General features: G+C 46.7%; 1 protein-coding gene and 1 long non-coding RNA gene across 5 annotated transcripts in view; one reads left to right on the plus strand and one right to left on the minus strand.

The window, feature by feature from the left end:
• Positions 1–16,129, plus strand: part of LOC140393292 (metal transporter CNNM2-like) — a 288,505-nt gene that overhangs the window by 269,322 nt on the left and 3,054 nt on the right. For all 4 annotated transcript variants that reach the window (XM_072479592.1, XM_072479591.1, XM_072479596.1 and 1 more), the window contains one exon: positions 7,145–7,323. In XM_072479592.1, the coding sequence (XP_072335693.1) occupies positions 7,145–7,323 (179 nt within the window). The remainder of the gene's footprint in view (positions 1–7,144; positions 7,324–16,129) is intronic.
• Positions 11,792–16,129, minus strand: part of LOC140393294 (uncharacterized) — a 94,317-nt gene continuing 89,979 nt past the window's right edge. The window contains exon 4 of the long non-coding RNA XR_011935569.1: positions 11,792–11,944. This is a non-coding gene — a long non-coding RNA (uncharacterized lncRNA). The remainder of the gene's footprint in view (positions 11,945–16,129) is intronic.

Here is a 16,129-nt window from a genome sequence, read left to right on the forward strand (position 1 = left end):
CAAGAACCTCGGCAGAATATTCATTTTCAACACTTGGACCCTCCCCGCCAATGTTAAGTGCAGTGTATCCCACCTCTTAAGATCCTCCCTGGCCTCCTTCACCAGCTTCGCTAAGTTCCACTTATGGAGCCCTGTGCATTCCCTCGTTATCTGAATCCCCAAGTACCTAAACCTGTCCCTCGCTACTGTAAATGGCATCCCCCCTAAATTAGCCCGCTGTGCTAGCTCATTCACCGGGAATACCTCGCTTTTCCCTACATTCAGCTTGTATTTCGAGAACCGTCCAAACCTCCCCAACAAGCCCATAAACCTTCCCATACTCTCCAACGGATCCGAAACATACAGCAAGAGGTCACAGAGCGACAACAAATGCTCCCTTTGTCCCCTCATTATCCCCTGCCATTCTGCCGACCCCCTGAGTGCCATCGCCAGTGGCTCTATGGCCAGCGCAAACAGCAGCGGCGACAGCGGGCACCCCTGCCTCATACCCCTGTGTAAGTCAAAGCTTCGTGAGCTCATATCATTCGTCCTCACCCTCGCTCTTGGCGCCACATACAGCAACCGCACCCATGCCACATATCTCGGCCCAAATCCAAATCTTCCCAAAACTTTGAACAAGTACCGCCATTCCACCCGATCAAATGCTTTCTCCGCGTCCATGGACACCACCACCTCCGGTACCAGAGCTCTCGACGGATTCATCACCACATTCAACAGCCGTCTTGTATTACTCGCGAGCTGCCTGCCCTTCACGAAGCCTGTTTGATCTTCTGCAGCCACCCCCGGGACACACTCCTCCACCCTCCCCGCCAACAACTTAGCCAATACTTTCACATCCGTGTTCAATAGTGATATGGGTCTATACGACCCACATTCCACCGGATCCTTCATTTTTTGGGGATTTGTGTGATTGCTGCCTGCTTCATCGTCTCCGGCAACTCCCCCTTCTCCAGTGCTTCATTAAACGCCCCCAACAGATGTGGTGTCAGGTCCGCCGCAAATTCCTTATAAAATTCTGCCGGGTACCCATCTGGCCCAGGGGCCTTCCCCGACTTCATACACTTGATACTATCCAGCACCTCCCCCAGCCCCAGGGGCTCCTCCAACACCTGCCTCTTTGCTTCCTCCACCTGGGGAAATTCCAGCTCGCCCAGAAACCACCCCATGTCCCCCTCCTTTCCTCCTGGGTCTGCCTTATAAAATCCCTGGTAATACTCTCTAAATGCCTCATTTATTTTCCCTGGCTCTGACACCACATCCCCAGCCCCAGTCCGGATCTTCAGTATTTCCCTGGACGCAGCCTGCCTCTGCAGCTGGTGCGCCAGCATGCGGCTCGCCTTCTCCCCATACTCGTATTGCACCCCTCTTGCCCTACACAGTTGCCATACCTCCCTCCCCGTTGTCAGCCTGTCAAATTGCCCCTGCAACTTTTTCCTCCTCGCCAATCCCTCCACGGTGGACACCCTCGAATATTCCCTGTTGACCTCCACTATCTCGCTCACCAGATGGTCATGTTCCGCCCTCCTTTCCTTATTCGCACAAACCGTAAATGAGATAATTTCTCCCCAGCCACTGCCTTCAGTGCTTCCCAAAAAATGCCCAACGACACCTCCCCATTCTGATTGAACTCCACATATTCCCTAATCGCCAACCGCACCTTATCACAAAAACCTCCATCCGCCAACAATCCCGAATCAAACCTCCACCCCGGCCTCTGCTCTCATCCAGTACTGAACCGAATATCCAGCCAGTGGGATACATGGTCCGAGATAACTATCCCCGCATACTCTGCCCCCTCCACACCAACCAAAATCTCCCGACTCACTACAAAGTAATCAATCCTCGAATACACCTTATAGACGTGTGAAAAGAAGGAATACTCCCTTCCCCCTGGGTTCTGAAAGCGCCATGGATCCACCATACCCATCCTCTCCATTAACACCCCCCCAGCTCCCTTGCCATTCGTACCCTACCCATCGACCTGGGGCTCGATCTATCCACCCTCGGCTCCAGGATACAGTTAGAATCTCCTCCCATGATCAACTGGTACGTGGCCAAATCCGGGATTGCTGCCATCAACCCCCCACATCATTCCAATTTGGGGCATACACATTTACCAACACTACCGGTGCCCCTTTCAATACCCAACTCACAATCACATATCTTCAACCTGGATCCCTCACCACCTTCGCACTCACGAATCCCTTTTTTTGCTCATTAAAATCGCCACACCCCTCGATTTCAAATCAAACCCCGAGTGAAAAATCTGCCTGACCCACCCCTTCCTTAACCTAACCTGGTCCTTCTCACGGAGGTGTGTCTCCTGCAAAAAGACAACCCCCGCTTTCAAGCTCCTGAGGTGCGCGAACACCCGCGACCTTTTAACTGGCCCATTCAGTCCCCGGACGTTCCATGTTACCAACCTTACCGGAGGCTTGCGCTTTCAATCCCCTCTACCACCGTCATCTTCCCCACTTAACTCCTGCCCTTTAATTTCACTCTGTACCTAGCCCATCCCAGATGGCCCCTTTCTTCGCCCTTGACCATGTCATCTCTCACCCCTGCCGTGTCTCAGAAACCCCCCCCCAACTTGGCCACCCCTCTTGGCCTTCTCCCCCACCACCTCACTTCCGTTTACCAGCATAACCTGCTAGCGCAGCTGCCCCTGCCCAAAGGCACATCCTAATGGCCTCCCCTCCCCCACTCCTCAGCTCAAAGACGAAGGCCTCCTGCTGGCCTTACCCTCCCCCACCCCCACCCAAACAAGGACTTCTCCTGAACTCCAGGAAGCCTTCTACAAAAGCAAACAAACAGATGTTAAACACAAACAGTCCCATAAGACAGGAGGGGGGATGGGAACATCCATCCCCACATAAACCTTTCACCCCTACAACTCCTTACAATCTCAAAATTGAACAGACCACCCCCCCCCCCCCCCCCCCCCCTCCACACAAAAAAATGTGAAAATCCCCCAATCCCTACACCCACTTCAAACATGCTCCCGACTATTACATAGTGCCAGCACCCCGGTTCCCAAGCATTGTCCACTCAGTTCTCCCCCAGTTCATGCTCCTTAATGAAGTCTTCAGCCGCTTCTGGGGTCTCGAAATAATACTCCCGGCCTCTGAACGTCACCCATAATTTTGCCGGGTAGAGCACCCCAAACCTGATCTGCTGTAATACAGCACCGCCTTGGCCTTGTTGAAACCTGCCCGCCGTTTTGCCAACTCGGCTCCGATGTCCTGATAGATCTGGACGTTATTTCCCTCCCAGTCACAGCTACGCTTCTCCCTGGCCCACTGAAGAATTTTCTCTTTCTCCACAAATTCATGGAGTCTCATGATCACTGCCCGCGGCGGCTCCCCAGCTCTAGGCTTTTGCCTCAGAGACCTATGCGCTCGGTCCACTTCAGGTGCCTGATCTAGCACCCCTTCTGCCACCAGTCCCGCCAGCATCCTCAAGACGTACCTCGTGGCACTCACACCTTCTATTCCTTCAGGCAGGCCCACTATTCGCAGTTTCTGCCTACTAGAGGCATTCTCCTGCTCTTCCAACTTTGCACTCAGCGTTTTACAAAGGTTTCCTAGGAACCCCACCTTCACTTCCAGAGCCACCACACGATCGCCGTGGTCCGAGATCACACCTTCAATCTCTCAAATCTGCGGCCCCTGCACCTCCAAACACCTCTCCATCCGCTCCAAAGTACTCTTCAGGGGTGCCACAGATTCTGCAATGGCCTTTGCATGATCCTCATGCATTTCTTTCCTCTGTTTATGGAACTCTTCCTTGATAAAAGTCATCAGTTCCTGTATTTGGGGCCTTACAGCTTGCCCCTCCCCCGCCTGCATGCTGGAAGAGACTGAAATGAAATGAAATGAAATGAAAATCGCTTATTGTCACAAGTAGGCTTCAAATGAAGTTACTGTGAAAAGCCCCTAGTCGTCACATTCCGGCGCCTGTTCGGGGAGGCTTGTACGGGAATTGAACCGTGCTGCTGGCCTGCCTTGGTCTGCTTTCAAAGCCAACGATTTAGCCCTGTGCTAAACCAGTTCACAGACTGTCTGTGAAGCACAAGACTGTTTCAACTTTCCAGCCAAACCTCTCACTGTTTTCTGCCAGGTCCGGTGATCAGAAGACATACCATTCCAGGGGTAAACTACTCCTCTAACCTTCACCTATGCCTTTTCATCAAAATGGCACCTGGATCTGGGTAAAAAGAGCCCTTTTCTGTGACTTTGAACAGGAACAGCCCTTTATGTGACCAATCACCATGGTCACAAGCGAAAGTCAGCTCGCATATGTTCTGGTCGTGTCTCAAGTTAAGCTTTTACTTTTTCTTTTTTTTCTTTTCTTTTTATGTTTTTTCTTTTATTCCCTTTTCTTTTCATGTACTTAATGATCTGTTGAGCTGCTCGCAGAAAAATACTTTTCACTGGACCTCGGTACAAATGACAATAAACAAATCCAATCCAATCCAATCCTTCTTCAACATCGCGTCAGAGATTTTAATTGGATTGGATTGAATTTGTTTATTGTCACGTGTACCGAGGTAAAGTGAAAAGTATTTTTCTACGAGCAGCTCAACAGATCATTAATCACATGAAAAGAAAAGGGAATAAAAGAAAAAACATAAAAAGAAAATAATGTCAAGCATTTTGTTCTATGGGGTGGAGGACATGTGTGAGCGTTGTTCTCGAAGGTCGCTAACTACACTCGAGCGCAAGAGGTCGTGGAGTTGACCGTGGAGTATGTTCTGGTCTTGTCTCAAGTTGGTCAGATTCAGGGTCTCCTTTAGCACAATGTCAGAGATACTTAATGTCGATCTGGATCCATGTCCGCTGGTGGCCATTTTCAGGGTATCAGACTCCCCGGAGCTGCAGATGGGGGTGAAGGCGCAGAAAGTCATTTGGAAATCCAATTGAATGTTATCATGTCTGAAGTAGTATGTTCCAACTGCATTAGAAGCAGTTCAGAGAAGGTTTACCAGACTAATATCTGGGATGGGTGGGTTGTCTTGTGAGGAAAGGCTGGGCAGGTTAGGCTTGTATCCAGTGGAATTTAGAAGAGTAAGAAGTGGCTTGATTGATTATATGATCCTGAGAGGTAAATACAGGGTAGATGTGGAGAAAATGTTTCCTCTCGTGAGAGAACGCAAAACTAGGAGCACTGTTGAAAAATAAGGGTTGCCCATTTAAAACGGAGATGAGACAAAAAGTTTTTCTTGGAGGGTCGTGTGTCTTTGGAACTCTGTAAAGGTGGTGGAAATAGGCCATGATTTAACGGAAATTAAACAGCGTCCCACATCGGGTGCTGGTTAGTCGGGTGTTTCCCAGCGCTGGCAAGGCCGAGAACAACCCCGCTATCGAAAAGCACTCTGCTTCCTTGTTACTTCTAAATTTATTGGGTAAAATTATTCCACAGAATGCTGATGTAGTTTGTGCACAAACCACTGAGTGGCAGGCATAAACTCCTGATAAGATATAAATTCTTCCTTTTAGTCCAAGTCTATGACAGAGCTATTTAGAGTTTCAGTTCTGTTGGTTTTGCACAATAATATTTGGTTCTCAAATATAGCAGAGTTCTGGTTATTTTCCAAAGATAATAAAGGTAAGGTAATCAAATATAATAATAATAATCTTTATTGTCACAAGTATGAAGTTACTGTGAAAAGCCCCTAGTCGCCACATTCCGGCACCTGTTCGGGTAAGCTGGTATGGGAATTGAACCCGCGCAGCTGGCCTTGTTCTGCATTACAAACCAGCTGTCTAGCCCACTGAGCTAAACCCCCCAGCCCTGGCAGAAGCTCCCCAGCCAGGGACACGGTTGTCGGCGAAGGATGGCGGTTCTGAACATTATCATTACGCCCTTTCTCTCAGCAGCCACCTTCCCAGGTTCACAATGTGTGAGAGCACACTTTGACCAGTTAGCTGTCAGGAACTCGGCTCATTGGAGGCGGCCATCGCTGGTGGGTCCACTAATGATATGCGAACGGTGTGTCAGCTATGCGGCGTGCAGCGATTTGAAGCCGTTTTCGAGGAGGCGGAGCATGCACTGCTGACCTATATTGCGATTCGCCATCAAACTGCCGCCTACCGCAGTTTCAGCGTCGGGAGCTATTCTCCGCCTGATCGCCCCGATTTCGGCATCGGCCAATGGAGAATCCCGCCCATTTTGTCTTTGAAATAGCAAAACATCCCAAGCAACTTCACACTGATGTTATCGAACGTAACTTGACATAGATCCACATCAGGAGATATTAGGGCTGATAATCAAAGCTTTATCAAAGGGGTAGGTTTAGAGCAGGAATTCTAAAGTGCAGGGCTTTGCCAACTGAAGACACAACCACCAATAGAGGAGTTATTAAAATCGGGGACATGCAAGAGGTCAAAATTGGGGGATGCATAGATCTCAGAGGATTGTTGAGGTGGAGGAAGTTACAGAGATATGGAGGTGCAAGGCTATGGAGGAATATGAATATGAGGATGGAAATTTTAATTTCAAAATATTGATAGGTCAGGAGCCAATTCAGGTCAGCAAGCACACTGGTGACTCATGTATGGGACTTTGCTGCATGTTATGAAACAATGCAACTGAGTTTTAGACGTACTCAAGTTTTTGGAGGGTGGATGACGGGAGACAAGCCAGGAGAGCATTGGAATAGAGTCGTCTGGAACTAAACTGCATGGACCAGGCTTTTAACAGTGAAGGGCAGAGACGGATGATATCATAGACACAAATAATATCTCAATTCTCCATGAAGACAGCATGGTCCAAAAGGTTAACTGGTAAAATGGCTGTGTGCACTCAGAAGTGAATAATCTGTGGAAGTTTTAGTTTATGCAACCATTAATATCTTTGGCATTGCTATCGTTGCTGTATCAAGCTAAGGTGGTTATATCAAAGCACACAGTTTGTAAACCTGACAGCTTTCTGCAAATGCACAATGTCAAGTAAGTGATTCTACTAATCCGCTAAGCTAAATCCTGTAAATATAGGGAAAAGTCATCATATTTTCCTTCAAGCCTATTTAGAGATTGGATTTGAAATTGTATCCAAATCCTAAAATGATAATGCATTGAATAATTGCACATGACAAAAATGCCAACCTATTTCAACTTTCCAGCAATGTTTCCTCTTTGCTCAGATAACCGATCTCCACCTCGAACGTGTGGCTTAAATCATTCAGATTCTTTGAATCGGGGTGATCGAATTGATTCAATAGCATCGCAGATGGGAAGCAACAACAGTCAGCTAAATTCTTTGCTCCAAGTATACGTTCCAGACTATTCAGTACGGGCTCTGACTGACTTACAGTTTATAAAGGTAAGGTTAGAAGTGATTATTCTTTCGAAATTCTGTTGAATGGAAGATGGACAGTAACAGAAAGTAGTCAAAAGGTTGATGATCCCACAGTTCTCATTCTGTTTTTGTGAAAATGTGTCATATTTGCCCCAGGTTCAGTTAAAATTATAATTCAACTTGGTTCGGATAGTAAAGAGCATGTTTTCAACTTTAATGGGTTTGTTCCTGAGTCCCATTCCAGCCTGTCAAGCTTGACACCTTCTTTATTGCTGACCACCAAACTGGCAAATGAACCTGAATCGCTTCCTAATGGAAAGCAGCTCTCTAGTTAATCAGAATCATCATATATTTTTAGATATCAGAGCTGACACGGGACCTATAAAGCCTTATTTTTTTATTGTAGCTTTTAATTAGATGTCCAATTAATTAGAGTGTACAGAAGAAATAGCCCATAGGATGATGCTTTAATATTGTTAACAATGAAAGTGCAATATGGAAACCTTTTTAAAACATGAATTTATTTGAAATGAGCTATAGTTGGATGGATGTAGAAGTTGGAAGATTGTAACTGAAGTATCAATAGAATGTCTTACTCTAGCTTTTCTGATTCAGGTTGAACAGAATTTTTCAAAAAACTTGTTTGTGAGATAATTGCGTTATGTTAATTTGTACCATTTATTATATTTAGGCTTTTCCAGATAATTATTTTCATGTCCAACATAGAAACTTGCTAGATTGTCAAACCCACAATTTCTACACGTGGTGAAAATCAGGCCTGTCTGTTATGTTTCGATTATACGCACACTTCTGAGGATTTTTAAAAAAAAATGTTTTTATTCTCCATTTTCACATTTTCCTTCAGAATTTACCCACAAATAGTAAACGGTAACAAATGCAAAATCAATCCCCTTAACAATACCAACGATCCCATCCTCCCACCACCCCAAACAACGGCCCACCTGTCAATATATGCATCCAATAAAACAAACCCTCCCACGGTGGCAACAAAAAAACAAAGGAGAAAAAGAAAAAGGAGTCCGGGACCGCCCATGGTCACCATTGACCTATAGAGTCCACTCCCCCTCCACCCCCTACACTCAACGCCCTCCAATCTCTGAAAGAGTACCGTATATGATAACCAAGAGTTGTATCCCCCCCCACCCCCAGTCTCCAACTCCTCCCGTCCACTGCCTCTTGTAAAACTCCTCCCCCCAACCTCTGTTCCTTCCCCCCAACTTTCCACCCCGGCTAGACCACTCGGACCCTGTTCTGCCAGACTCCGATGGCCGCAGCCCCTCCCCCCACCTCACTCCCATTCACTAGCCGGCTTAAACCGCCAAGCGTGGAGGCCCCCGCCCGGGTCCCTTTCCCCCTTGCCCGGCCCTAGGAAAGCCCAGAAATCCCCTTTTTAGCACACAAACCCCGCATATCCACCGACACCCCAAAGAGCCCTCATTTCGAGTGAAAGTCCCATCACTTCCCTTGTCCAAATATATACAACATTGGCTCCTTCAGCCCATACACCCGCATGCAGTGAAACAAAAAAGAAGAAAATACAGTCACGAGGTTACATCGGCACATGGCCATTTCTCAATTTCTCAGTTCTGCCACAGTCCTTCTGCCTTCGCAAACTCCTCCACTGCTTCCGCCGTTCCAAAATAAAAGTCCTTGAACTTGTAGGTCACCCTCCGCTTCGCTGGATATACAATGCCGCACTGCACCTTGCTAATGTACAGTGCCCTCTTCACCCGGTTGAAGGCTGCCCGCCTCCTCGCCAGCTCCACCGTAAAGTCCTGGTATACACGTATACCAGCTCCAGCCTACTGCACCACCCGCTTCTGCTTGGCCCAGCTCAGGACCTTCTCCTTCACACTGTACCTAAGGAAGCACAGAGTCACTACCCTTGGCGGCTCACACGCCTTTGGTACAGGCCTCCACGACCGATGAGCCCGATCCAGTTCATATTGGGAGGGATCCTCCCCAATAGTTTCGCCAGCATTGCGGCAATATACTCAGTCGGCCTCGGTCCTTCAACTCCTTCGGGCAGCCCCACAATCCTCAAATTCTGTCGTCTGGATCTGTTTTCCAGGTCTTTCATTTTTCCTCGCAGATCGTTGTTAATGTCCATCACTTCCGCATCTCCTTCCCCATCTAGGCAAGGTGATCATCATGCTGCAATAACGTCTCCTCCACTTCCTTCAGCGCCTCCCCTTGCTCTCGCACCTCCGCCACTGCGCTCGCCACCTCTGTCCTCACCGGGGAAATCGCCTCCTCCACCAGCACACTCAAAACCTCCCTCATCTCCTTTCCTCATTGTCTCCATGTATTTTGTAAACTGCCTTTCGAATTCCGCAGCCATCACCTTAGTTATTTCTTCAGCCGTAAGCAATGCGGCCTCCACTCATACTCCAGCCTCCATTTTCCTTGGTGACCCGCGGTGACCTTTCCACTCCCCGACAGACCTTCAGCTGTTTTCCTTAAGGACGTTCTTTTGCTCACCCTCGACATTTTTCTTCACTGTGCCTTCACTCTGCCGCCTCTGTGCCTTCTCTCTGCTTTTGCCGCCTCCGTGGACCGTGGGACTGGGCTTAAAGCCCCGAAAATGCCGTTCCCGAACGGGAGCCCTCCATTGTGCGGCCGCCTCCCACCAACCGTCACCGTCAGTCTCACTTCTTTGGAAATTTAATAATCACACCAAACCTAAACACAACCGATTTATTCACAGATAATATTCACCTGAGGGAGGAGCAGCGCTCCGAAAGCTAGTGACATCGAAACAAACCTGTTGGACTTTAACCTGGTGTTGTAAAACGTCTTACTGTTCACAGATAATGATTTACCGTCCAAACGACACAGCAGCTTTGAGCTAGTTCATGAAGGGGTTAAACACACATGCCTGTCAATTGAATTCCTTTGACTGGCAGTGTTCACAGAACTTGGATAAATTTAACAGTGGCGAATCTACCTGACCCTTGCTGGTTATAGTCTTTAAATAAGATATGGGGACTTTGCTGTCTGGACAATTTAGAATAAGATTGCATCTTATTCCATGCCTGTTGTAATTAGGTAATTAACAGCTCCGTTAAAAGTTTTCATATTTTATACCCACAAATCTGCCTGTGAAAATTCAGTCTGTAAGAAGAACTACTTTGCTCAAACAATTATAAGCGAGTTCAGTCGCGCATGTATAAAAGCAGGCTGATTATCCTGTTAAATGGATGCAGGCTGGATAGGGTGAAGTACAAAACAAGACACAGATCTTTTCCTTGCTAGATTTGTTTGTAAGCTGTAGTGTTGCAGATTTATGCCTCTTAAATGCGAACTGTGTCGCAGCAGACACTCTTTATATGTTCTCTCAGTCCTTAGTCAAACAATGTCCTTCACCTGTATCTTTATCAATAGGTGGCACAGTGGTTAGCACAGCTGCATCTCAGCACCAGGGACCCAAGTTCAATTCCGGCTTTGGGTGATTGCGTAGAGTTTGCACTTTCTCCCGTGTCTGTGTGGGTTTCCTCCGGGTGCTCCGTTTTCCTCCCACAGTCAAAAGATGTGCAAGTTAGGTGGATTGGCCATGCTAAAATTGCCCCTTGGTGTCCAAAGATGAGCAGGTTGGATGGGGTTATGGGAATAGGGTGGGAATGTGGGCATGAGTTGGATGGTCTTTCAGAGGATTGCTGCAAACTCAATGGGCTGAATGGCTTCCTTCTGCAACCCAGGGTTTCTGTGGTATTCTATGGTAATCGCCTGATAATGCGTTTTAATTGTTTCCACCAATTGGGTATGCTTCTGTCATGATATGCAGACATACAGATAATGATATACAGACAGGCAGTTAATGAACACAGAGAACAGGACATGACCAATGAGCAGGCAGGACACTGAGGGGTGGTATCTCACCATAAAAGGCACGAGGCACTCATACTCCGCCTCTTTCCACTGATGAACATTTACAGAGTGAGTCAGGGTGTATTTACAGTATCACAATCCAGCACGTGGCTAAGAGCTAGTCTGGTTCAGTCAGACAGACTAACCACACTTAGGTTAGCAGAGAGTCGAACTCATAGAGAAATGTGCTACTGGTTCAATAAATCAGATTGAACTAACTTCAAGGTCTGGAGTATCTTTTGGTTAAAGCTGCATGGTCCAGTTGCAGCCTGTGTTATCCCAGAGTACATAACACAACAGCCTCATTCCTACTTATTCAGGCACATGAACCAGTGCGGTCACATTAGGCAAAATACCCTTGTTCTGTGCTGTACGGTATTATGATATATGCCTGTTACTAATTCTCTGTATTGTCTTGACTGGCTTTATATTTACATATTTCATTCAACGATAAAAGGTAAATGCCATTCCTCCAGAATGGAGCTGTAGATGCTTTAACAGCATCTATTCTGTGCGATGATGGTTTGTGCCTTGGTGGTCAAGTCTGCATTAAGCATTGGATTGGATTGGATTTGTTTATTGTCACGTGTACCGAGGTACAGTGAAAAGTATTTTTCTGCGAGCAGCTCAACAGATCATTAAGTACATGAGAAGAAAAGGGAATAAAAGAAAATACATAATAGGGCAACACAACATATACAATGTAACTACAAAAGCACTGGCATCGGATGAAGCATACAGGGTGTAGTGTTCATGCCTGCAAGAGAGGATAAAAGAGAGAGGTTAGTAATAATGTTAGGTTTAGAATTAAATTTTAAAATATTAGAACGAGTATAAGTTAAGTAAAAAGTAGATCTGTTTGTGAGAGCTCGCAGAGAGTCGCCTCGCTCCGGCGCCATCTTGGTAAAAAAATTGCCTAATGTTGCTCAGAAGTTCCACCCTGCCCTGGCACTCTCTGCCTTATTGGCTGCAGAGGAAGACAGTGGTCTGCGAAGGTGCAGGACTCACGGGTCTGCGAAGGTGCAGGACTCACTGGCCTGATTTTTCTCTGGGTCCTCTTCTCAGCCATCTGAACATGCAATTCTCCTCACCGTTAAGTGCCTCTCCAGTCAGCCTCCAGAGTTCGTGACTGGCTCACAGTTGTCTGTGACAATGTCCGCCACCGTCATATCTTGCTTGCAGATATCTTTGTAGTGGAGCTGTGGGCATTCCAGATCATGTGACCCTGTGGCCAGTTCACTTTATGGAAGGTCGTTGAGCATACATGACGGTCATCCATCAGATGAAGATGGCCAAGCCAACACTTGTTGTTGACTTTGGCAATTAATGCGGCAATTAATGTATGTTGATGGAATTATCACGCACCAGGACCTCGGAGTTGGTGACCCTGTCCTGCCGAGACTTGCTGAGAATACAACTGAAACTGCAAAGATGGATAGCCTTTTCTATCTATCATCTGTTGTCCAACTCTCAGTACTGTAAAGGAGTGAACTGAGGATGCAGGCAGGCTTACTAGACTCTCATTTTGGTGTTCTCGGTCATGTTGCTCAGCTTGATCACAACAGCTGCAGTATTTGCAATGCAAATACAGATTTCAGCATTCTAACAGATTGCTGGTGAGTGTGGAAACTAGAAATGCAAAGCTATTAACAAACTGCACCGTTACATTGTTAATGGCGATTGCGGTATGTCAATGTCCTGGGCCATGGCATTTGTCTACCTGATGCTGACGGTCAAACCAAACTCTTTATAGGCATGAGAGAATCTGTCCATTTGCAGCTTAAAGTTGTTCCTCAGTATGAAATGCTAATGCAGCATCATCAGCATAGAACAATTCCCTAACAAGGGTTTGGTGCATTTGTTTCTTGGATCTCAGGCAGACAAGACTGAACAGTTCTGAAATGTTACTGGATACTCTCTGTAGATGAACTGAAGACATGATAGCAGCAAAGAGCAGAATAGGTCAAAAATTGTTAGTGCCAGAATGCAACCCTGTTTGACCCCACTGTGAATCTCAGAGGTCCAGTGTTGTCCCATCATAGCTCCTGTGTATCCCAAGGCACTTCCCACTCCTTCCAGCAGAGACAGCGAAGTTCTTGCAAATGCTGCAAGAGTACCGGTTTCCTTCAGGCAGTATGGCATCAGCACCTGGTGTTTTGCCAATAGCAAGTGAATCAGTAGCGTTGCTAAGCTCTTTGACTGTATTTTCAATATCCAGCTGTTCCATGACAGGCAGGCTTTCTGCAGTGTCTAGAGCTTTCTCGGTGACAGTCGTAAGAGTATAGTGTTTCCACACTTCTTTGCTATAGTTTATTGCAGTTGGTGATGACCTACCCCCAATTTTTGTTTTCAATTTAGTAGTTTTCTTTACTGATGGATTTGCTGTCTTTCTTGATCCCACCATACGGGCCCGTAGCATTCCCTGTGTCTGAGGACATCTGGATGGATATTCTGCAAAAGTTGTAACCAGCCGCCATTGACATGGAGTCCAGCTGTCTGCCGGACATAACTTGGAGAAGCACTTGGTTCACTCAGAATCTTCTCAGCTGATCTCTCTTGTGATTAATAAGCATGGATTGCTTTACTTAACAGTTTCCATTGCAGCATTGCTATCCTCGAACCAGTCAGCATTTTCCTCTCTTGCTCCCCATATTTTGACAGTGCAGTATTGTAAATGATGGGTGAGATTCTCCCACCAAATGACTATGGTCAGGTTTCTCTGTTTGGGAGACTATGGGCACAATATGGAAGGAAAAGAACAAAGCCCGCCCTCCCTCCACCCCCTGCTCTACCTGTATTCTCCATTATTCCATCTCCCAAAATTGTTCAGTTCTCCCCCAGTTTATGCTCCTTGATAAAGTAATTTGCCGCTTCTGGTGTCTCAAAAAAGTATTTCCGGCCTTCATCAGTCACCCATAGATTTGCCGGGTAGAGGACCCCAAACCTGATCTGCCATCGATATAACACTGCCTTGGCCCTGTTAAACCCTACATGCCAATTTGTCAGTTCAGCTCCAATGTCCTGGTATATTTGGACCTTGTTTCCCTCCTATTCACAGTTCCACCTCTCCCTGGCCCACTGCAAGATCTTTGCTTTCTCCACAAACTTGTTGGGTATCATGATCACCGCCTGCAGCGGCTTCCCAGCTCTTGACTTCTGCCTCAGAGACCTATGCGCTCTGCCCACCTCAGGAGCCTTTTCCAGTACCCCCTCCACCACCAGCCACGACAGGATCCTTGAAATGCGCCTTATGGCACTCGTACCTTCCACTCCTTAAGGCAGGCCGACCATTCACAAATCCTGCCACCTCGACCTGTTTTCCTGCTCCTCCACCTTTTCTCTCAGCGTCTTACAAAGGTCTGAGAGCTCCACCTCCAGTGCCACTACTCTATCACTGTGTTCTGACATCACCCGCTCCATCTCGCGGATCTGTGAACCCTGTGCCTCCAGACATTTTTCTGCCCACTCCATTAAGCCTTTCAGGGGTGCCACAGCCCCCTAGTCTTTGGTCGATCCACCAGCATCTCCATCCTCTGCTGACAGAACTCTTCCCTGGTGAAGGCTATCAACTGTTCCATCTGGGGCTTTCCAACTTGCACTGACCCTTCCCCCTCCGCCATCTTTCCAATAACCGCTACGCCACAGATCTCTTCCAACTCCTTAGCCAGGTCTTTCACCACCTTCTGCCGGGTTTGGTAACCAACAGACATGCCACTCCTGGGGGGGGGGGGGGTGAAACACCAGAGTTCGGGTAAAAAGAGCTCTTTTCTATGCCTTCAAGCAGGATCTGCCCTGTGTGCAACCACTCACACCATGGCTGCCATCCAAGGTCCAAGAGCAGCCTACTTAAGCCCACATCTCCACCCTATCCCAGTAACCCCACCTAACCTTTTGGACACTAAGGAGCAATTTAGCACAGCCAATCCACCTAACCTGCACATCTCTGGACTGTAGAAGGAAACCGGAGGAAACCCATGCAGACACGGGGAGAAAGTGCAAACTCCACACAGACCATCACCCAAGGCTGGAATTGAACCTGGGTCCCTAGAGCTGTGAGGCAGCAGTGATAACCACTGTGCCACCGTGACTCGAAACATTAGCTCCCTTCTCTCTTCACAGATGCTGTCAAATCTGCTGAGATTGTCCAGTATTTTCTGTTTCAGATTTCAGCATCCACAGTAATTTGCCTTTAGCATTTAAAGGGGAATTGGCTTCTGAAAAATTAAGGAATTATGGCAATTGTTTTTTTTAAATGCTGTTCAGACATTTTGGAGACTAAATGGCTAGTTTGATTAATATCTTGTTTCAATGCCCTTTCGTAATTTTATTTAATTGATTAGATTAAATTATAATTATTAAATTATTAGAATGCGAGCTCACAGATATAGGTTGAGATGCGTTAGATTTAGAACTGAGATGAGAAGGAACTACTTCTCTCAGACGGTGGTGAATTTGTGGAATTCGCTGCCCCATAGTACGGTGGAATATGAGTCATTAAATGGTTGCAAGAAGGCAATAGATATATTTCTTATTTTTTTTAAAAGGGTTAAAGGGATATGGTGACTAGGTCGGGAGGTGGATTTGAGACCAGGAGGAGATCGGCATGATCTGATTGAATGGCGAAGCAGGCTCGAGAGGCTGAATTGCCTACTTCTGCTCATTCCTTATGTTCCTTTTGTTAAGGAACTTTTGAATCCAAATCACAAATAGTGCAACTAAATTATAACAGTCTTGGGGTTAAACTCTTAGTTGCCAAGATAGATATATGAAGTGAAAGTACTTGGACTGATGTAATTTTGGCCAAAGCCGGACCTTTGTATTAAAATATTTTTAGCTCAGCTTGGCACAACGAAAACCAAAATGTAGCTTACATTGAAGTGTTCTAACCTGTTTTTAATATTCCTGTATGTTTGAAAAAATATCGTCTGTGTGCAAAAGGTAA

Source organism: Scyliorhinus torazame, chromosome 16 (genome assembly GCF_047496885.1).
Source record: "Scyliorhinus torazame isolate Kashiwa2021f chromosome 16, sScyTor2.1, whole genome shotgun sequence".
In the NCBI taxonomy this organism is placed as follows: Eukaryota; Metazoa; Chordata; class Chondrichthyes; order Carcharhiniformes; family Scyliorhinidae; genus Scyliorhinus; species Scyliorhinus torazame.